Below are 23671 nucleotides of genomic sequence, written 5' to 3'. Positions count from 1 at the left end.
CCTCTCTGTCAGGTGAGAGATTTTCCCCACTGACTTTCAAAGCTGTCTTCAGTATTTGTGGGTTAAGTCTGGAAACCACAGCAGCCACCAACAATTCAGTCCTCTTAAGGCCTGCTCCAGCTCTGTCTGTGCTGGCGTGGCCCACCCTGAATTGCTCTCCACTTCCAGCCTGGTGTGATAGACCCTTCCTGTTGACCTTCCAGATTGTCTTGTGCTGGAAGTTTGCTTCAGTCCAATATTTTGAGGCTTCTGCTGCTCTAGAATTTGTTTAGAGTCATTTTTACAGATTTTTTGAGGGATTTGGGGAGAGAGCTCTAACAAGTCCCTGCTTCTACTCTACCATCTTGGCTCTGCCCCCTGGACAGCATCTTCCAAGAAACTATTAAGGAAAACTGTCCTGATATCCTAGACACAGGGGCAAAATAGGCATTGAATGAATCCACCAATTACATCCTGAAAGAGGTGAAATAATGAAATGAAAATGAAAGCTCCAAGGAATGTTAAAGTCAAATTTCTGAACACTCAGGTCAAGCAGAAAATATTGCAAGTAGCCAGAAACAATTCAAGTTTCATGGAGTCACAGTCACAGTCAGGGTATCACAATTTAGCAGCTCCTACATTAAAGGATAAAAGGACTTGGAATATTCTATTCCAGAAGACAAAGGAGCTCAGATTACAACCAAGGATCAACTACCCAGCAAAACTGAGCATAATCTTTTGGGGAGCGGGTAGGGTGGGGAGGAAATGGACATTTAATGAAATAGGGGACTTTCAAACTTTCCTGATCAAAAGACTAGAGCTGAACAGAAAATTAGATTTTTCAAATATAAGACTCAAGAGGAGCATAGAAAGATAAACAGGAAAGAAAAAATACATGTTATTCAATAAGGTTAAACTGTTTACATTCCTACATGAGAAGATGCTACTTGTACCTCTTAAGAATAGAACAGTTAGAAAGAGTATAGATAGACAGAGGGTGTAGGTACAAGTTGACTTTGATATGATGATATGAAAAAAATTAAAGGGTGAAAAATGGGATTGTATTGGGAGAAGATGAAAGGGGGAAGCAGAATGGGGGTAAATTATATCACTTGAAGAGGTATGAATGACCTATTACAGTAGAGAGAAAGAAGGTAGGGGAGAGTGAGCATAGTTTGAACCTTACTCTCATTGGATTTGGCTCAAAGAGGGAATAATATGTACACTCAATTGGGTATAGAAATCTTACCCTATAGGGAAGTAGGAGAGAAAGGGTCTGAACAGAAAAGGCAGATTGAGAGAGGCAGTGGTCAGAAACAAAACACTAGTGAGGAGGGAAAGAGTGAAAGGAGAGGGAGAAAAAGGTATACAATGGGGGAAAATAGGATGGAGGGAAATACTAGTAATCATCATGAATGTGAATGGGATGAACTCTCCCATAAAATAGAAGCATATAGGAGAGGGATTAAAAAACAGAATCCTCCAGTATGTTTACAAGAAACACATTTGAAGCAGAGAGACACACAGGGCAAAGGTAAAAATGTTGGAGCAGAATATATTGTGCTTCAGCTGAAGTAAAACAAAAAAAAAGCAGGAGTAACAATCATGATCTCAGAAAAAGCAAAAGCAAAAATAGACCTAATTAAAAGAGATAAGGAAGGAAACTACATATTGCCAAAAAGGTACTGTAGACAATGAAATATCAGTACTAAACATATATGCATCCAAATTTCTAAAGTTAAATGAGCTATAAGAAGAAATAGACAATAAAACTATACTAGTGGGGGAACTCACCCTTCCCCTCTCAGAACTAGATAAATATGACCACAAAATAAACAAGAAATTAGGGAGGTGAATAGAATTTTTGAAAGGTTAGATATGATAAACCTCTAGAGAAAACTGAATTGGGATAGAAAGGAATACACTTTTTTTCTCAGTGGTATATAGCACCTACATGAAACTTGACCATGTATTGGGTCATAAAAACTCACAATCAAATGTAGAAAGGCAGAAATATTAAATGCACCATTTCCAGATCATAATGCAATAAAATTACATTTAATAAATGGCCATGGGAAGATAGATTAAAAATTAATTGAAAACTAGTAATTTAATTCTAATGAATAAGTGGATCGAAAAACATCAAAGCAACAATAATTTCATCAAAGAAAATAACAATAATGAAACAACATGCCAAAATTTATGAGATGCAGTCAAAGCAATATTTGGGGGAAATTTTATATCTCAAAATGCTTACATTAACAAAACAGAGACAGAATAGACCAGCGTATTAGGCATGCAACTAACAAAGCTAGGAAAAGAACAATTAAAAATCCCTAATTAAACAGCAAGTTAGGAATCCTGAAAAATCAAAGGAAAGATTAATAAAATTGAAAGTAAGAAATCTACTGAAATAATAAAGCTAGTTTTATGAAAATGTCAATAAAATAGAAAATCTTTGATTAATTTGATTTTTTTAAAAAAGAAAACCAAATAAGTATCAGAAATGAAAAGAGTGAATTCACCACCAATCAATTGGAAATTAAAACAATAATTCAGAGCTATTTTGCCCAATTGTATACCTATATCTAAATGAAATGGGTGAATATTTACAAAAACATAAATGCTCAGATTAACAGAAGAGGAAATAAAATACCCCATTTCAGAAAAAGAAATTGAACAAGTTATCAATGAATTCCCTAAGAAAAAAATCTCCAAGGCCAGATGGATTTACAAGCAAGTTCTACCAAACATTTAAAGAACAATTAATTCCAATACTATACGAACTATTTGGGAAAATATACAAAGAAGGAGTCCTACCAAATTCCTTTTACAAAACAAATATAGTGCTGATACTTAAACCAAGAAAAGCAAAAACAGAGAAAAGAAAACTATAGATCAATTTCCCCAATGAATATTAATGCAAAAGTTTTAAATAAAATACTAGCAAGAATATTACAGCAATTTATCACCAGGATAATATACTATGACCTGGTGAGACATATACCAGGAATTCAAGGCTGGTTCAATATTAGAATAGCTATCAGCATAATTGACCACATCATTGACAAAACCAACAGAAATCATATTACTATCTCAATAGATGCAGAAAAAGCCTTTGACAAAACTCAACACTCATTCTTATTAAAAGAATACTAGAGAGGATAGGAATAAAGGGAGCTTTCCTTAAAATGATATGTAATATCTATCTAAAACCATCAGCAAGCATCATCTGTAATTGGGGATAAACTAGAAGCCTTCCCAAGGATGCACATTATCACCACTATTACTGAATATTGCCCTAGAAATTTTAGCTCAATAATAAGAGAAGAGAAAGAAATTGAAGGAATTAGAACAGGCAATGAAGAAACAAAACTGAAATTCTTTGTAGATGATATGATGGTATACTTGGACAATCCTCGAGAATCAACTAAAAACTACTTGAAACAATTAACAACTTCAGCAAAGTCACAGGATGTAACATAAACCCACATAAATCACCATAATTTCTCTATATATCAACAATGCCCTAGCAGCAAGAGATAGAAAGAGAAATTCCATTTAAAATAACTGCAGATAATATAAAATACTTGGGAGTCTACTTGCCAAGACAAACTCAGGAACTATATGAACACAATTGCAAAATATTTTTCACACAAATAAGGTCAGATCTAAACAACTGGAAAAATATCATTTCCTCATGAGTAGGCCAAGCTAATATAATGAAAATGACAATCCTACCTAAATTAATTTACTTATTCAGTATCATACTACTAAAAATTATTTTATAGAGATAGAAAAAATAATAACGAAATTCATCTAGAAGAACAAAAGGTCAAGAATATTAAGGGAATTAATGAAAAAATGCAAAGGAAGGTGACCTAGGCATACCAGATCTAAAACTATATTATAAAGTGGCAATCATAAAAACTATTTGGTATTGGCAAAGAAATAGAGTAATGGATCAGTGGAATAGGTTAAGTACACAAGACCCAGTATCAAATTACTATGGTAATTTGTTTGATAAGTACAAAGACTCCAGCTTCTGTGATAAGAACTCACTATTTGACAAAAACTGTTGGGAAAACTGGAAAATAGTTTGGCAGAAACTAAGCATAGACCACTTACACCACATACCAAGATAAGTTCAAAGTGGGTACATGATTTAGACATAAAGGGTGATACCATAAGCAAATTGGGAGAGTAAGAAATAGTTTCTCTCTCAAATCTATGGAAAAGGGAAGAATTTATGACCAAACAAGAGCTAGAGAGAATTATGAAATGCAAAATGGATAATTTTTATTACATTAAATTAAAAAGACACAAAACCAATGTTACTAAGAGTAGAAAGGAAGCAGAAAGCTGGGAAACAAGTTTTACTGCTGTTGTTTATGATAAAGACCTCATTTCTAACATATAGAGAGAACTGAGTCAGATTTATAACATGTCATTCCCCAATTGATAATTGTCAAAGTATATGAACAGGTAGTTTTTAGATGAAGAAATTAAAGCTATCTATAGTCATATTAAGAAATGTTGTAAATCACTATTGATTAGAGAAATGCAAATTAAAACAACACTGAGGCACACCCTTTCAAAATGTAAAGTTTTAATTTTTTTTTCTTTTTTGCCTCTGCTAAGTAATGACCATGATTCTACAATCATGTATTGAACCATGGAAACCAAATCAAGAATAGACTGAGTCAAGACGGTGGAATAGGAAGAAGCAGTAATAGCTCAACTTCCCCCTACCCCCATCTGTTTCAACAACGATCTAAAGAAGATGCTAGATTGAGAGGTTATGGGGGTGAACCAAAGTCCAGAGCTAGGCAAGCGTCACCAAGTTGCCTAGAGCAGATCACTAGAGGTATGAGTAAATTAAAAAAAAAAAAAAACTTAAAGTATCATTTTGATGTTCTGAGTCTGAGCTCACTCTGGTAATAATATCAAGGAGAATATGTCCACAAGTGTTAAGGAGAATGTTTGCATTCTTTCCTTGATATATCTTCACAGTAAATATCTCATTATAAAAACTTAATTGATATTAATTAGTTACATGGGACTGAGGTGCTAATCACTAGTGGCTAATAGTGATAGAAACACATTAGATCAGATGCCATTTGAGAAATACATTCTGACCTTTCAGAGGTGTCCCTAAATCTAAGACATTTTAGGGGGAGATATAGCTGGTCTCACTCTGGAAAAGAAAGGCCAGAGTCTCTTAATGGGCTCAGACAACCCATTTTCTCCACATTATTTGCCCTAGAAAGTTCACTATCAAATACAATGTGAATGATGGAGAACCAAATCTGTATCATTACTACTGCTGGACTAGGTTGAACAGATCCCATGAATCTTTACTTTTCATTGTCTGGCTATTCACAAATCTTGACATGAGCTTTACCTCCCAGACTCTAGAGGCTTGCTCTCCTGACCCTTTGAAGCTTAGATGATGATAGTCATCTTTTAAATTTCTTTCACCTAAAATGGGAAAGAGTAAACAGGAAAAGAACAGAGCCTTGTTTCCACAGCTCACATGTCAGCCTTGTCTGGCGAGAGCTCTCTCTCCCACTAGAATGCAGACAAGCAGAAAAAAAAAAAGAGACCAAGGTCCAAGCATTATATTCTGTATTTGATCCTGGACGTGATGGTGAACCACTGGAGATTTTTGAATGTTGAGATGACAAGGTCTAACCTGTGCTTTAGGAAAATCGCTTTGACAGCTAAATGGAGTGTATAGATTTGTAGTAGGCAGACCAATTTCAATAGTCCAGAGAGCTGCACCAGGGTGGTGGTAATATCAGAAAAGAGAAGGGGCCGTTTTCAAGAGATGTTGAAAAGATGAACCCTTTGGCAACAGATTAGATATGAGGGATGAGAGAGGAGATAAGAATGACATCTGTTTATTGTATATGTTCTAATAATGGTTTAACTTTAAGCCTAATACTGACCTATTTTTCATTAATTTAAATTTAGATAAATTACATCCCAGGAAACTGAAATTGCAGATGTGATTATTGGGTCAAAATTAATATTATATAAAGAATCACAGAGAATGGGAGAGGTATTGTAGGACTGGAGATGAACAAATGTTCTAACATTCAGAAAACAGAAGAGATAGACACTTTAAAGCAGAAAACTAGAATATGTTGTTAAAGGGGTGACTTTCAAGCATCTGAACAGGGAAAGTGGTAATTATTAATACCTAGTACAGCTTCAACTAGAACTAGCCTTTTATCACAGGGATAAGATATAGGCAACAAGATGTATCTGCATTTCAACAAGGCATGCAACAAAGTTTCTCATTATATCCTGGTAGATAAGGAGATACAGATAACAGGTGATTTCTGGTTGGATAAAAACCTAAAGCAAGAGATTAAAGGAAAGATGTCAAGCAAGAAACTTCCTAGTGGTGTTCCAGAGGCAGCTAAGTAGCATAGTAGATAATACAGCACTGGACCTGGAGTCAGAGAGCCCTGAGTTCAAATCTAGTTTTGACCTTAGTAGCTGTGCAACACATCAGTGCTTTAGAGATGCATGACATGTTTACTAATTTATACCAAAGACACAAGATCGGAAGGAATAGGTAGCACATTGGATGACAAATAGGATCTAAAAAGATCTCAACGTGCTAGCATGATTGATCAAATTTAATAGAGATAGGGGAATATATACAACTGGATTTGGATTAAAAAAAACTAACTGCACAATATAGAATGGGGCATGCATTCTGAGACATCCCTGTGTAAAAGATCTGGGGTTTTTGTGAACTTTTAAGTATGAGTCAAAGAAGTAATAATCCTGTTGAAGTATGATGAAACAGATGATAGCCAGAGGAAGTAACCTGGATGGTGAGACTAAAAAACATTCTACACAAGGATCAGATAAAATAACTGAAAATGTTCATCCTGGAGAATAAGTATGGGTAAATTACATAAAGGGCAATCACACATTAGAAATATTATACTCTCCATCACTCCAGAGGGCAGAACTAGGACTAACGATTGAAAGGTGATGCAAGACAATTTAGGTACAATGTAAGGAAATGCTTCCTAACCCCGGGAACCTCATCCTAGATCAACTTTACCTGGTGTGTGGTGTATCTTGGAAGTATCTTTCCTACTTCTCTCTGGCTCCTCTCATTGGATGGCTCCTCCCAAAACCTTCATTTAGGGAGCCTTTTCATTTGCCATCAGACTGAACTGACCCCTCCTCATACCTGGGGGGGAGTGTGGGGGGTGGGGGTGGGGGTAATCTTCCTACTTCCACCCTCCTTTTCTGTGCTATCATCACACATTACAATGTAATCTACTGAGTAAGACTTTGTATTGTGTTTACAGCATTTATGCCTCTGCACGGCACACTGTTAACACTAAATACTTGTGGACTAAAAACAACTATCCTAAAGTGGAAAGGAGCAGTTCTGGTTGGTGGCAAGTTATCCTTTAGTGGAGGTCTTCAGACTCTACAGAGAATCTATAGAAGATTCTATAGGGACTCTATAGAAGAAATACCCACAAAAAGAGGTAGAGGGACTTCCTTTAGAGATGAGATTGTTGGGGGCGGGGGGTGGGTGGGTGGGTTTCAGGTATGGACTGAACTACAGAATGTCTAAAGTCTCTTTGGACTCAGATTTTGTAAGATGAAAGTAAATACTCCCTCTAGTAGGGGTACACACCATTTTTTGAAACCAAAACTCAAAACCAAAACATATCCAATCAGAGACAAAGCATAAACACAATGAAGACTGTAGTAAAGATTTTATTAAGACAGGATACTATACAAATTGGCAGCTTACAAACTGAATATTATGATTTGTTACAAAACAATGATGAAGGCAGGTCATTTTCTATGACAATGAACTCCTATGACCTTTCTGTATTTTTATGCTGTAGTAACAGATGCTTATTTGAGCAAATATTTCTTGAAGAATATACTTGACTGAGTTGGGAATATCTCTGTTAAAGATATATTTGTAATGATTGTGTTGTAACAGAACTTGAACTATGTATTTTTTTGATGTGGAAATTTGCATAACACTTTTTACAATTTTCTATGATGGTTCAATTTCATGAATACTATTACACTGAAAGCATTTGAGAATTGTGTGTTTGAAAACAAACTAACATTAACATTACCCAAGATAGATAATAGAATATAAACTATCTTTAAAAGGGACAGGGTATATCACAAATGAAAAGGATATATTTAGAAAGTTGGACAATCCTCGAACCTAATTTTACTCAACAGATTCAAATTCCTCCTCAGCCAAATCAACAATAGCAAACAAACAGTTTAAATTTCTGTCTCTCCCTACCCAAAGAAAACTAACTCAAATCAGCAAGGAACTGAAGGGTAATGAAGAAAACTTTACCTGAAAAAAGTAATTATATGCCACGATAGTTTCATATAGCTGTACTGAGTTAATAATAGTAAAACACCTATTGGTGTCACTGAAATTATATGGTATAACAAAACCTCAGAAACAGACAATTATTTGTATTATCTGTACAAGTTGGCCTAGCAAAAAAGATGTATATTCATTTCATAATAAACTTCCTCATTTATAAATGTAATGTAGTTCAGAAGATAAAATGTGTATTCTTAAGATAAATCAGAATAAGAAAATGTTTAGACAGTGCATTAGTTTAATAATATTCAACTAGACATATACAAATGGTCTCCCTCAATAGAATTTAAGCCCATGAGGGCACTTAATTTTTGTCTTTTATCCTCAGGGTCTGTGGTACTTACATATATTGTAGGTGCTTAAATGCTTGATTGGTAAATTTCAATTGTGAAAGACTTGTCATGAAAATTTATGCTAGAAGTCCTTTCATAGTACTGGCAGGTTAAGTGCTTAAAATAGACTTTGAGATGCTAGAAAATTGGGCATTATTTATCAGACAGTAATTAACTCCACTTTATAACTGAGCAATCTGATCAAAGAGGCTTTATTTAACAGAATGATGCAGCAAGAATCTGTATGATCATTAACTTTACAAGCATTTCAAGCTTCCTCTTCTGAAGCACACAGGGCTATTCATTACAATTTTAGAGATGAATATTTTTAGAATTTATAAAATAGTGATACTAGACTCCAGTAATAAAGATGTAAAGTTAATTCTACATTCTCAGATACAGTGGCTATACTTAGAGAACTCTCACTGAAATAATATCACAAATTTCTCCCCCTTTAATTTCCTTTTCTGATATGCTTACATTTTAAATTTAAAATATATAAACATCATAAAATACATGAATGTGAAGGCGGTGAAGTTTTCTAATATCTTTTTCTATCTTAAGCTTGAACTTAACTTTAGGGCGTTGTAATTTCATGACCAAAAAAAGGGAGGAAGGCAACTAAAATTCCTATTAATAAGGAAGAGTGTAGAGTTTTGAAGAGAAAAAAGATATTCCTATAGTTATAGTACCACTTGAGCACTTTAAAGTACTTCCTTAGGAGTCTGAAAGAGTGATAATGTTCAAGTTACAACCACAAAGTGACAATGATGAAATTTAGTACAACAAACAGTAGTAGGAATTATCATTATATACATTAGCTGTATTTTTGCAGTATTTCCTACCTTGTCCCATAGAATAACAATTCAAATTTATAGAATTCTGTAAGGTTTAAAAAGCTAATTTAATTACTGGTTAATTTATTTTTCTGTGATGTCATAGTAATTTAGATAATGACCAAATCCCAAATCCAGCATACAGTTACTTCCAACAGTTTTTAGTGAAGCTGAATTTAACACCAAATAGTTTTGAAAAACAAATGTGGCTTGTAAAATCTTAAAATAAAGTTACACCAAAAAAGGGCTCATTGTTCAAGTTCTGTAAACACTAATTGTAAAAACATTATTCCACATAATTTCCATAGTAAATCGTGAGAAAAAATAATTTTAAAAATTGGTATGACAGTATTAACAGGAAGTCTACATATGTTATTGCTAAAAGCTAAGAATATCAAAGGCTATTTTGTTTCACTACACAATTTCTGTACTGTCTGACAAAAGTTTATGTAAGAAAATATTCGAGGATCATAGTTTCAGACCTGCAATGAATTTAGATCATTTAGTCCAGAGCTGTCAAACTCACCTGTCACAAATAGGGGGAACCAGATTAAAAATGTAACTGGGAAATGTTTAACAAAATAAATAGTATCACAATATAACATAGGTAACATTAATTTGTGGTTTTCTGAGTCAATATGTAGCCTGTTCTATTTGAGTTTGAAACCACTGAACCAAGACTTAAAAGTAATTTTACAGATGAGGAAATTGGGGCCCAGAGTGGTAAAGGGACTTGTCTACAATCAGAGGGATAGTATTATAACTGGGATTTGAATTCAGATCTCTCGATTCCAAATCCAGTGCTCTTTCCATTATAGCACACTGCCCCTTCCTTTCAAATAAATGGAGATGCTGGCTATAATATGGTTTAAAAAAAATCAATTAAAACTGGAAAAACCTGTTTATTTGGCTCAGAAATATCCCAACAGTGCTAACTTGGGCAAAAAAGAAAGAAAAACACAGCTTTTTTTTTTTTTAAGTAGTGGAATGAATAAAATGGCAACACATAGAATTACCATTCTTCCTAACTCCTTAAATACTGTATTCCCTGCAACCAGCAGCATAGTCGATAGTAAACTGAGCAAATGAAACCATGGAATTCTTTTTGGCCCACTGGTAATAAATAGGTAGGATTAAGGAATTCCAGTGCAACTAAAGAATACTTTCAAACTCTGATCAATATTTGAAGACAACACTTCCTTTGCAAGTTATTTTCAAACAATTATTTCATCTTGGGAAAAATAAATGTTTCACAGTATAATGACATATAAATATATCACGAAATACTGAGGTTCTTTATTCAACAGATTGATGCAGTTCACTCCAACAGTACAACTATGTAACTATAAAGGATACAAAGTGAGGACTGATTATCGAGTGAAAATCCTATTTAGAGAGATGTTACATCCAACTTCAGAACACTGAGATACACTAATACTTTCTTCATGCTGCAAACACAATTAGAATATTGTTTCATATTATACTGTTTATATGCAACAACTTGATGGAAATAATCATTTTTACCATCAAAAAGAAGTGATTATTTCTCTCTATGTATTTATAGTTCACAGTGTTCCCTTTAGAGCACTGAAACATTTGCACATCAATATAAAGTTCAATTTACGGTGGAAATTTTACTTTTGATTCATTTATAAAAAGGAATCACTAACCTTCCTTTAAAAAAAACATTGATAACACAGTAATAGACTTAATACTTGTGACCATCATCATGCAAGACTTGTCACAAAATACACATTTGGATTAAACATTTAGAATAGTGGAAGAGTTGCACCATTCTTTAAGTAAAATGCAGTATATATTAAAAAGCTTTAAGTAGTAAGAGATAACTAATAACCTTAGCCTCTGTTGTCCAATTCATATCTCAGGTATCCAGTTAATAGGATGGTAGGGTAATAATTACTTTCATCCCCTAGGAGAAAATAAAGGTTGCAATCTTCCTAAGAGGCATTACCTAGAAGGTGGATTATATAGGTGTTTACAAAACACAACTGGACATTCTCCATCCTTTTGTGTTAAACACAAAAGCCTATAGAAATTTCATTTGGAGACTCAAGGCTGCAATTACTCCCAGCAAATCATCATGCCTTAGAATGTAAGAAAGTATATATCCATAGTTGATTGTGACATTACATGCCTTCTTTTCAACTGAAAAAAATCAACACTTTTTCATTGAATAAGTAGTGTTTCTTTTTTTAGTAAAGTTCTTTGGCATTCAAATAAAGTCAATACTTTCAGGATAGTCACCTGCATCACAAGGGAGTGACTTTAATTTCTGAATCACCAGTTAATCTAACCCAAGGATACTGTTGACCTCAAAACATAATTTTAGTCTTGTCATTATTACAGCAAGTATGGAATTCGCGGCTTTTTCTTGGCATCATCTAACCCCATTTCTTTTTACCACAATGGTTCCTGCTACAATGTCGTACGCTGTTCGATTATGCTGAAAAAACAGCAGTGTGATGAAAGCAGGAAAAAAAGAAGCAATAGAAAAATTCTTGATCAAGGCTCGAATAATGGACCTAAATATTTAAAGGACAAAAAAAAATCAGGTAATACTCATTTTTAACATAAAATCATTTTCCTAAGTCCAAAATATTTAACATTAATCAAAATCACAAGTATAGTCCATATTCACCTACAAAATAAAATTTGCTTCTAATATTCAAAGTCATTTTTGAATAGTAGGAATTGTGATCAAACTCCATAATCCTTTAGCTGCTTTCAAAGACTGTGACCCCATGTTAACAGAGGAAAAAAGAAGTAAAGGATTGGGACATGCTGGATACAGAACTGATGATATTTTAAAGGGCTTTCCAGTAAGACAAAAAGAACACTTTGAAAAAGAATAAATATTCCACTGATTGCTTTTTCTACAATCATTCATTAAAGTTTACTTCTGGCATCACATTCTCTTTAAACTAAGTAGTTCTATTATACTCCCAGTTTTTATCATATATGAAGCTTAAGGGGTTTAGTTATCTCCTAGCTTTCCTTTCTTTTTGAAATTGGGCAATTAAATAAGCAGAGATACAAAAACAGATGCAAATCTCTTCAGTAATAGTTCAGCCTGGAAAATAATCCTGCAAATATTAGATTTCTACCTTTCCATTTTTTAAAACATGTTCCTATTTGGCAATTTAAAGAAGCTTGTGGAATGTCAAACTGCAACAAGGACCAATATCCCATTTCCTTTTTATTTGTACTAATACAGGGATTATAGTCCTTAGCTTGAATGACTAGGACAAGATCTACAAACAGGGATACTGAGCTTCAGAGAAACAAAGGTACTAGAAAACCCATGCTACTATAGAATCAGAGGCTGAGAGGAGCGGTTTGCCCAAAATATAAAGTGACTTTGAGTGAGGGACATCATCCCTGTCATCCTGGGAAGAATACACAGTACTGCCACTAAGCATGAGATCTTTGTATAAAGACTTTTAATAGAAACAGAGCACACTGCTGTTTTTTTTAAGTTCATTCCACTTCTGGATAGCTCTAGTTTTAAGTTTTTCATTATATCAAGCTAAATGCTGTCTTTCTGCAACTTTCACCCACTCCTATTTCTGCCCTCTAGAGTCAAGCACAATAAGTGTAATGCTGCTTCTATGGCAACCCTTAAAAGACTGAAAATAATCTCCTTTCTTACATTCTCTAGGTTTAATTTCCCATTTCTTTTGTGGTATGATCTTGAAACTCTTAATATATGTGTATATGGGTATATGTGTGTGTGTGTATGTTTTTTAATCTGCAAAAAATCTGCTTTCTTTCCCACCAACTCTCATCCCCCTAATCGAGAATGAAAAAATTTTAAAACTCCGGTTACAAAGATGTATAGTCAATCAAAACAAATTTCTGTATTGGCCATGTTTAAAAAAATGTCTCCAGCTATGCTGTGAGCCATTTACCTCTCTATCAGGAGGTGGGCAGTATGTTTCATCATCAGTCCTCTGTAATCATGGCTGCTCATTATGCTGATCAGAGTTCCTATGTCTCTCTAAGTTAATTATCTCTGCCATACTGTTGTTATTGTATAAATTATTTTTCTGGTTCCGTTGACTTCACTTTGCATCAGTTCATATTGTTCTTCCCAGGTTTCTCTGGAACCATTCACTTCATCATCTCTTATAGTACAATCACATTCCATCATATTCACATACCATAACTTGTTCAGCCATTCACCAAATAAGGCATTCCCTCAGTTCCCAATACTTTGCCACTACTATACACATTCTCAGAATTTGTTTTGCTTAGGACAAATCCCTTAATATACCCACCCTCTAATTCTCCATTCTCTCTTTTCCTATTTTCTGCCTGATGCCCCAGACACTTGACACTCACTAGCTGTGAACTTGGGCAAGTCACTTAACCCCAAATACCTCATCCTGGGTCATCTCCAACCATCCTGATCACTGGATTCAGATGGCTCTGGCGGAGAAGTGAGGCTGGTGACCTGCACAGCCCTCCCTCACTCAAAACAAAGTCAAGTGCAAGTCATGTCATCATTTCTCTGATGGTATGGTCTTCTTTGACAACGAAGGATGAACATATAAACATATTGTCTGCCTGAGAAAAATGTACTTCTGCATCTAACTCTGTGTGTTATGTGTTCTTCCTTCCTCTGACCAGTGCAGATGAGAGTAAGATTCAAGTCAGTCATGCCCCAAACACCGCCCCCTTCCCCTTTCATAGATTTCTACTTGACCACCTCAGTTATGAGGCAATTTTCCCTAACTTTTCTCACCTCTCGTCCCCTCCACCTAGTAAGTTCCTCTTACCGTCCCTTTCTATTCTTCTTCTAAGAGCATCAAGACATAACAGAACTACTCCCAGGTCATCCATCTAATCAGATTCCCCCGATGACCCATAGTTATAATAGAGGGCACACATTTTTCATTTTGTAATATTAGAACGTAAATAGTTTATTCTTTAGTCCCCTGAGATTGTTCATTTGTTTACCTTTTTATGTTTCTCTTGACTCCTATGTTTACAGAACTTCAAAGTTTCTAAAAAGCTCTGGCCTTTTCATTACGAATATATGGAAGTCCTCTATTTCACTAAAGACCCATTTTCCTTTTCCAAGTTTTCTTGAGTAAGTTATTCTTAGCTATAAGCTTATATCCTTTACACTCTGGAATACTGTACTCCAATCTCTATGCCTTATTATAGTGGTGGTGGTTAAATCACGTGTGAGACTAACTGTGGCTCCCTGGCACTTGAATTTTTTCTTTCTGGCTGCCTGGGTATTTCTTCTTTGACCTGGAAGCTCTAGATTTTGGTTATAATGTTCCTGGGAGTTTTAATGGGGAGTTACCTTACTTTGAAGAGGTGACTAGTGGTTGCTTTCTATTTCTATTTTGTTCTTTGATTCTAACGGACATAGGAAGTTTTCTTTTATGATTTCTTAAGAGATCTAGGCTGGTTTTTTTTTGTCATGGCTTTCAGGTAGTCCAAAGATACTTAAAATTTACCTCCTTAATCTGTTTTTCAGGTTAGTTATTTTTGCTTTGAATAATTATTCTTAAAAGTTCACAATTAGTTTTACCAGCATAAAGTAAGCTTAAAAATAAAAACCTTAGAACTTACGTTGTTATATTAACATTTGAGGAAGGAATCACTAAAACACGGCTTGGTGCAATGAGTACTGATGTATCACATGTCACAACACGAAGTCCTAGCAAAAATTTTCCTGGAGTAGCTCCACCTGCTCCCCATATACAAATTATCTGGAGAGATAAAAAAAAATATGTAATTGGGGGGAAAATAAAGTATTATTTAAGAGGTAAAAATAAGAAAAACATTTTCCCTTCTCAATTTTGTTGATTAATAAAGTTTCCCCCAATTATTCTACTGTTTGCTCAATACTAGCCAAAAACTTTAAAGTGGAAGGAATGTAACATTATAGCTAAAGTTTATTGTGCGAAATCCATCATTACACATTTAAGCAAGGACTAGATCTAATATGCTTAAATGTCACTTTAATTGTCCATTCCAGAGACGGCTATTTTGCAACTTCTCTTAGTGACCTGATACATTCTGTCTAGTTCTGTTCCTAAACTGGTTTCAAACTAAGCTCCCTGAGTGCAGGGCAATATATCTTATATTTATACATCCTCCATATAACTACTAACACAGATAACTGGACACAGGTAGGGACTCAGTAATTACCACAAAATTTCCTACATTTACATAGTGCTATAAAATAAACTCTGTGAAGTAGGTAATCATCATTATCACTATTTTATAGATGAAAAAAATCTGATGCTTATCAGTACAGTAACTCGTACACAGCCAAATGACTAGTAATTATAGAAGCTGTGATTCAAACCCAGTTGTTCTACTCCAAGTCCGGTAGAATTCTTTCTACTATACCTTATTTGCTTTCAATCAGCAAATCCTAATTTACTCTTGATCAAATTTTGACCAAGAATGAACGGAAGGATTAAAAAAAAGGATAAAATTTCTGTCTATAAAGAGACTGCATATAATACTAAGTATTTATGTGTCTCTAAAGTTCTTATAAGCTACAAGCTGCCTGAGATTCTGGGCACAAGGTGTAGTGGAAAATGCACTGACTTAGGAAAAATGTGGGGTCTAGTCCTTAATTAACTCTTACTACTGTGAATTTGGGAAAAATCAGTTTATTTCTCTAGTTCTCTGTTTCTTATAAAATGAGGGTATTGAGCTATATTATCTCAAAGCTAGCTCTACCTAGTCTAATACTCTGTGACTGTCAAAGGCTGAAATGTCCAATTTTGCCTTGTATTAATTTCTATCACCAAAACATTAAATAATGTTCTAAAAAATTTCTTGAAATACCAGAATCTTACCTCATAGACACAAACTAATAACCGATATATAAGAGCCACAATCATCATTTTCTGCAGGTCTTCCATTGATGTATCTTCATCTATTTCTTCTATTATGTAATGCATAGCAAACTTAGATATATCCCTATAGAGAATAAGAGGCAGCACTTAGGTTATAAAGAATGAATTACAAAAACCAGCTGAATAAATGACATTACCATTTTCCATTAAAGCACACCATTATTTAAAGGAAACTCTAAAAATGAATAACTCTCTGGAGCAAGTATTTCCAATTCATTTTCATATGCCAGATTTCATATTACTCAAGAATTTCTTCAGTTATCTTTTTTTTTCCCAAAGAAATTTTCATTAGGTTACTCATAGATTGGCAACTGCACTTGTAGTCTACATATGTCATCCTAACCACTGGCATCCCTTATCTTTCTGTCTCATCTGAATCTCTACCTACAGTTCACCTACTCACATAATTTAGTTTGTGCTAGTCTCAAGAAAATCTAGCCAAAACTTAAGTATTTGGATAAGGACAGAAAATGAAATAAAGATTTTCAGTGGAATACTTTGGAATACTTCATTATGTTACATAAGAGATAAAGATGACAGAGACTACAAGGAAGAAGAGTGAGATAGTAGTTATGCTGAAGCATAATACATGTGCAAGGGAGGAGTATTAAACAAAACTTAATTTTTAAAAGGATTCAATAAATATGAAACAACATTTGATCCTAGAATCACTAGGAGGCCAATGGAATTTACTAGGTAGGGAAATGGCACATATATTTAGACCTATGCTTTAGGAAAATTGCCTTAGCAGCTATGTGCGGAATGGAATAGAGAAGCAAAAAATTTGAAATAGGGAGACCAATTAGGAGGATGTTGAAATAGTCCAGGTAAGAACTGATGAGAGCCTGAACAAGAGTGATGTATATAAGTGGAGAAATGAGAGCTGTGAGACATAGAAGCAGCACAAACAATATTCAGCAACTGAATGGACATATGAATTCAGAATGAAGGAAAGTAAAAAGTCAAAGATGACAGCTGTGAAAACCTGGGTGAATGGAAGGATGGTTGTGACCTCAACAATAATAGAGAAGATGAGTGGGGTTACAGGGAATAGATTTAATGTTATCGGTGATCAGGATCACAATTTACTCAAGAGGTTCTATTTCCCAACCATGAGGCAATCTAGGTAGTAGGAGATGAAGTAGAATTTTCTCAATTACTGCTGCACGGTTGCAGTGGACAGTAGTTAAGTTTAGGGGCCAATACCTGACTCAGAAGGATGGGAAGGAGATGGGAAGTTTGTGCAATAGAGAGAGTGGAAAGGTGGGGGAAGTGTTTGGGGTATAAATGTAAGTGTGGCTGTGTTAGAGACAAGCTCTCTTGACTACCTTACAGCAAGGGTGGGATGAGAGCACCAATATGCTGGTAAATGTTTAAGAATCAGCTCTCTGAAAAGAAAAATGGACATATGGCACAATTTTAAGTAGAATTTGCATTATTCCTATTTTCTTCATTGTTTTCTTAAGTTTAGATAATCAATAAAACAAATCAAGTCCTGAAGTGAAATGTTGTGGAGTTCCAAGATAAAAATGCTCATGCTGAAATTGAATAACTGTAAGCTGGCTGCAGCATATTCCTCAACATAAGCAGTCTTCCCACTCAGCAATTAGTTATTTACACACCCCCTTATGGACTGATTGTAGATCTCTGGCAAAATGCCATGTTTCCCATTTGGAAGATCACAGTAGCCTTCTAATAGTATCAATGTGATTCAGGAGGCGGTCTGATAGACTCAGTGGATTCAAGAGCAATGGCTTTGTGAGATTCCTCACCTTGCCAGAAGCTATGTTCAAATAAACTTTATGGTAAGAGGAAAGAGAGAGAGATCAGGTAGCACAGAAGAATTAAGTGACCCTATGTTTCATTCTATCTCAGATCCTTCAAATATTAAGTACGTTTTCATAGAAGCTCAGAATTTTGAAGGATGATAAAGGTCAAGTAGGAAATATTTTAAATACAGTCAAATTGAAAATAAGTTTTCATAGAAGTGTTTATTAAGTTATGGATTGTTTTTTAAAAAACATATCTACTTCAGAGAAAAAGAAAAAAAGATGGCTAGACAGCGAGTTTCTCCTTTCCCACTGCTGCTATTATCTTGTCACTATGTATGACATGAGCACTGGGTAGTCAAATTCAGGATACTTTTCTCCTACTAATTATTGTTAAAAAAAAATTATCAAGTTGGACATTTGAGTTTAAATTATTATGGACAGGAAAAGTTCTGCTGTGCCAAAACATGAATACATAACACATGTTAATCACTGGTATAAATTTATATTCTGAGAACTAAAAAGTCAAATGCTACCAAGAATCTCTTAGAGTACCTCTCCTCTTAGCCCACAGAAATGTACACACAAGTCACTGTAGATTGAACCCCTCTTTCTGGAGAGTACAAATATTTCAAAGACTGTTTGGTCTGTAAGCTTCTAATTTTGTTTTTCCTTTGACACAATGTTCTTTCAAAAACAGCAACAGAAAAAGTAACTACTTATTTTAAAATACAGCTACATTTTACTAAAAGGAATGATTGTTACCCAGGTATATACACAATTCTTAAATATATTACATTACAGTAAATAAATTAAATTATATATAGCTATGGTAAATATATACTGTCAGTTCACATCACCAAAATTCTATTCAAAAAAGAAACTTTTTTTTTTTAAAAGGGCATGATAACTCTAAAAGGAACTTTAGAAACTGAATTAAAATAAGTTTGTATTATACCTCAAAGAGGTGAAAGATAGAAAGGTCTCATATATACCAAAATAGAGCAATACTTTGTGATAGCAAAGAACTAGAAACAAATGTTCCCATTAATTGAGGAATGGCTAAATAAACTGGAAATGAATGTAAGGAAATATTACTTTACTAAGAAATGATAAATATGAAGAATTCAAAGAAGCACAGGAAAACTTATATGAACAGATGCAGAAGGAAGTAAGCAGAACCAGGAGTACAATACATACAATGACTACAACAATGTACATGGGAAGAAAAAAGTACTTTAATTAGTTCAGCTAACTGATAAAAATTAAATATAATCATGATGACTAAACTTGCACCTTACGAAGAGATGAAAAAATGTACCTCCTTTCAATGGAGAGGTGGAAGACAACTACAGAACATTTCACAAACTGTCAAGACTCAGCTGATGTGTTAATTAGTTTTGATGAGCTGCTCTTTTTTATTAAAAGGATGAAGGGAAAGGGATAGAATATATTAAGCAATTAAAATAATACAATAAATTTATATAATTTGTTGTACCATTAAAAACAGGTGATTTAGGTATATTTATAACAGCCTTAGAAAACAGCTAGCCCCTATTTGCTTCTTTTAACATCAATTGGACTCTTGCTGTACTTTCTGACTTTTGAGGTATCCAAATACATGGTCCATTTAATAAAGTATGGTTGCATTTAATAAAGTATGGTTAGCCATATGGATGACTAAGATGGTGACAGAACTTGAATTCAGCTCATAAAAAAATAGAAAAAAGGCAATGAATTATTGAGTACTTAACTAAAATATCATTTTTATAATCTTATTTTTCCTCCTAAAAGGAAGGGCCTCTGAGGAGCAGCTGATTAAATCACTGTTCTGGCTTAAACATTCTTTACCCTTTACCCTTCAGAAGCCCCACTGTGAATGGCCCATAGTAGCTTCTAGAGCTGCAAGAGCTAGATTGTTTCCTAAAGAGTAAAAACAATTTCAGAAACAGAAATAGATCCCTGAGCTTGAGGTTCCCTGTTCCCTCTACCTATTCTAAACACAGGCCACACTCCTACTGTTACTGCTAACTTTTGTTCTTTTCTATAGATATTACTTAAAACTAAGAAAGACATGAACTTGAAAGAGTGCACCAAAAACAAACACAGAGTACACCACTGACAATCCTGTCTCCTGAGAGATTTGTTTATATATATTCACACACTTTCAGCTGAACAAAATTTCTTGAAAAATGAAGTTAAGCCTTTTTACTATTTAACTTACTTTATTCCACTGACATGCATAATAGTTAAGACCATAGTTGCCTTTATAAAAAACAGAATAAAGAAATCCACCATCTCCGCCATAAACCTGTGTGCCAAGGATGGAATTGCATATTCTCTACCTAAAAAAAGAAAAAAAAAACAAGTTAGAAAAATTGATTATGAGAGTAAATGTCTAATTTACTTTAGCATGACTTAGCATATTAACTAGGTTAGGAATAACAAAAGTAATGAAGAAGAAAAATGATTACTTGAAAATTACTATTAGTAACTTATAATATTAATAAGATTAACACCAAATATTAACACTTAGTACTTGTTATGCACTATTGTACCATGTTTATATAATCTTATGAATTTAAACTCCATATAAAATACTTAAATCCATGTAATTATTGTCTTATATCTCCTAACAGTGTAATCACAATATTTTATTTCAACAAAAACAACAAACTGAATGAGGGGCAGAATTCAAGTGAGTTTATGCTTGACAGAAATCATAATCTTATGACACACAGAGACGAAAAATCAACTGCACAAATAAAGGGTGGGAGAGATACTGCTAGACAACAGAAAAAGACTTGCAGGTTTGGTGGACAATAAGTTCAATATGAATCAATAGTGAGATGTGTCAGCCAAAAAAGCTGATGTCAATCTTAGTCCACATGAATACAAATAAAGGAGGAGGGAGAAAATAACCTGATCTGATCTGATCTGACCTGATCAGAACACATCTACAGGATTAGTGTCAGTTCAATTAATTAAATTACAAAACAAAGAATGAAGAGACAATTTTCAACCCAATATAAGAAAAACTTTTTTTAACAATGAGAATTGTTAAATAGTCTACCTCAGGACTTAGGTGAATTACTCATAATAACTCATCATGGAGGTTTTAAAATATAAGTTAGACGATTACAAATTATTGGGGATGTTGTAAGAGGGAATTCAAGCTTCAGGAGTGGATTGATTAGATAACCTCAAAGGAACAGTCCAGACTTAAAACCATGATTCCACAAAACTATGTACCTTATAGTAAAACCAAAGAGAAGCATATATATAAATATTCAGGATCTCAAATTCCTGTGTCCAACATTTACCTCACAAGATTTATATCAGTTATTTAGATTTGCTAATCTTATTGACAACCAGGTTGTAAATTTTTTGTATACAAGATTAACTTGTTATTTTGCTGAATATTGACCAAGATAAAAACCAGAGCACAACTGATTGTTCTTCCACATATAAGTAGCAGTTTGTCATCAAAAAAAAAAAGTCAAGAAGACCTGGGTTCAAGTCCTACCTCTGACACCCACTGATTGTATAACTATTTCAGCGGTGTAACCATCAACTCAGTGCTCCAGCAACTCTTTAGAACTATAAGATACAGAGCAGATGTGTGCATTGGTATATATCAATGAGATCACAGATCTAATTCCTTTTTCTTCCCTATTGTAGGTACCATGGTCCCCCTCCCCAAACAAAACAAAAAAACTATTCAACTTTCTATCAGGACAAACCGATAGAAATATAAAACAGGGCCTCTTGCCTTCAACTGAGAAGCTTATGACTAACTCATTTTTTCTACTTTCAATATATCATTTTTTAAAAAAGGTTTTGCTGTTGTTTCTTTACACCGTAATTTCCCAATATACCCTCCATTTTAACAAAGAACAGGTAAGCACTGATGTTGAACTGGAAACAATACAACAAAAATGTGAGACATGTAGCTGATAAAGGAAACAGCCCCTAGTTGTCCCTGATGAATTCAAGTCACCTGGCCCAGATGAACTATACTCTGATAAAACTGGCAAATATGACTGCCAAGTCACTGTCTGGACATTTAAAAAATCAAGGAAAATGGGAGAGGTACTACAAGATTGAAGAACAGCAAATTCTGTCTTAATTTTCAAAAAAGGGATGAAAACAGAACCTATCAACTATAGGCCAATGAGCTTAACCTTGATTCCTGGAAAAATTCAAGACAAGATCATTAAAAATATGGTTGCTGAATGCCTACAAAGGTAGAACTGATGATTACAAAGTACCAGAATGGCTTTATTTCCTTTTTTTGATAGGCTTACTCAACTAGTAGATGAGGGAAATGCTGTGGATATAGTTTGCTTAGATTTTGGCAAAGCTTTTGATAATGATCTCACATTGTTTGTATGGAGAAGATGGAAAGATAAAGATTAGACAACAAAATCAGAGATTCTTAACTGGTTTGTTGTCCATATATCTCCACTGAAGTCTTTTGGTCAATAAACATTTATTTATTGTTTATTATGTGCTAGGCAATATGTTAAGCAAAGGAGAGTCAAGAAAGGCAAAAAAATAGTTCCTGCTCTCAAGGAGCTCACAAGTCTAATGGGTAAACAATATGCAACCAATTATGTATAAACAAGCCATATACCAGATAAACTGAAAATAATAAAGAGTAATTAATATTACAATTAATGGGGATTGGGAAAGACTCTTTGTAGAAGGTAAGATTTTAGCTGGGATTTCAAGGAAGGCAGGAAAGCCAGAAAGTAGAAATGAAGGAGAATATTTCATGCATGGAGTGAAAATGTCTGGTGTCAGGTGGCAGATTATATTGTTCAAGGGAATAACAAGGAGGCCAGGGTCACTGAAGAGCAGAATAAGTAATGAGGTGAAAGGTATAAGAACACTAAAAAGGTGGGGTGAAGATTAGGTTATAAAAAGCTCAGAATGCCAAACAGTATTTTATATTTGATCCTGGAAGTAAAGGGACATGGTCAAACATGTGTTTTAGAAAGATCACTGTCAGCTGAGTGGAATACAGACTGGAGTAGGGAGAGATCTGGGGCAGGCTGACCAATCAGCAGGCTACTATAATAGTCCAGACATCCAGTGATGAGGGACTGCACTAGGCTGGTAGCAGTGTCAGAGGAGAGAAGACAAATATGTGACAGACTGTGGAAGGTAACATGACAGATCTTGCAAATAGATTGCATAAGGTAAGGAGAAGTGAAAGAGTGAAGAGTCAAAGACGATAGGTTGTGAGCCTGGGGGGAATGGAAGAATGGTGTTACCCTGGCCAGTAATAAAGAAGTTTCAGAGGGGAGAGTTTAAAGGGAAAGATAATGAGTTCAGTCTTGGACATGGTGAATTTAAGATATCCTGAGGACATCCAATTTGAGATGTCTAACAGGCAGTAAGAAATGGGAGTCTGGATGCCAGCAGAATA

At 34.4% G+C, this 23671-nt stretch overlaps 1 protein-coding gene across 3 annotated transcripts in view; it reads right to left on the bottom strand.

Moving 5' to 3' along the window:
- Window positions 1-23671, bottom strand: part of FAM8A1 (family with sequence similarity 8 member A1) — a 47569-nt gene that overhangs the window by 20037 nt on the left and 3861 nt on the right. The window contains exons 2-5 of one of the 3 annotated variants that reach the window (XM_072603927.1): window positions 20462-20582; window positions 16409-16532; window positions 15165-15304; window positions 10832-11005 (exon numbers count right to left, since the gene is read on the bottom strand). In XM_072603927.1, coding sequence (XP_072460028.1) covers window positions 10948-11005; window positions 15165-15304; window positions 16409-16532; window positions 20462-20582 — 443 coding nt within the window. In that variant the 3' untranslated portion in view covers window positions 10832-10947. Of the gene's footprint in view, window positions 1-10831; window positions 12101-15164; window positions 15305-16408; window positions 16533-20461; window positions 20583-23671 lie in introns of those variants that run through there. The other 2 variants (XM_072603925.1, XM_072603926.1) reach the window with 2 other exon arrangements.

This window comes from Notamacropus eugenii, chromosome 4 (assembly GCF_028372415.1).
Source record: "Notamacropus eugenii isolate mMacEug1 chromosome 4, mMacEug1.pri_v2, whole genome shotgun sequence".
Taxonomy (NCBI): Eukaryota; Metazoa; Chordata; class Mammalia; order Diprotodontia; family Macropodidae; genus Notamacropus; species Notamacropus eugenii.
This window is presented reverse-complemented; position numbering and strand designations above follow the sequence as displayed.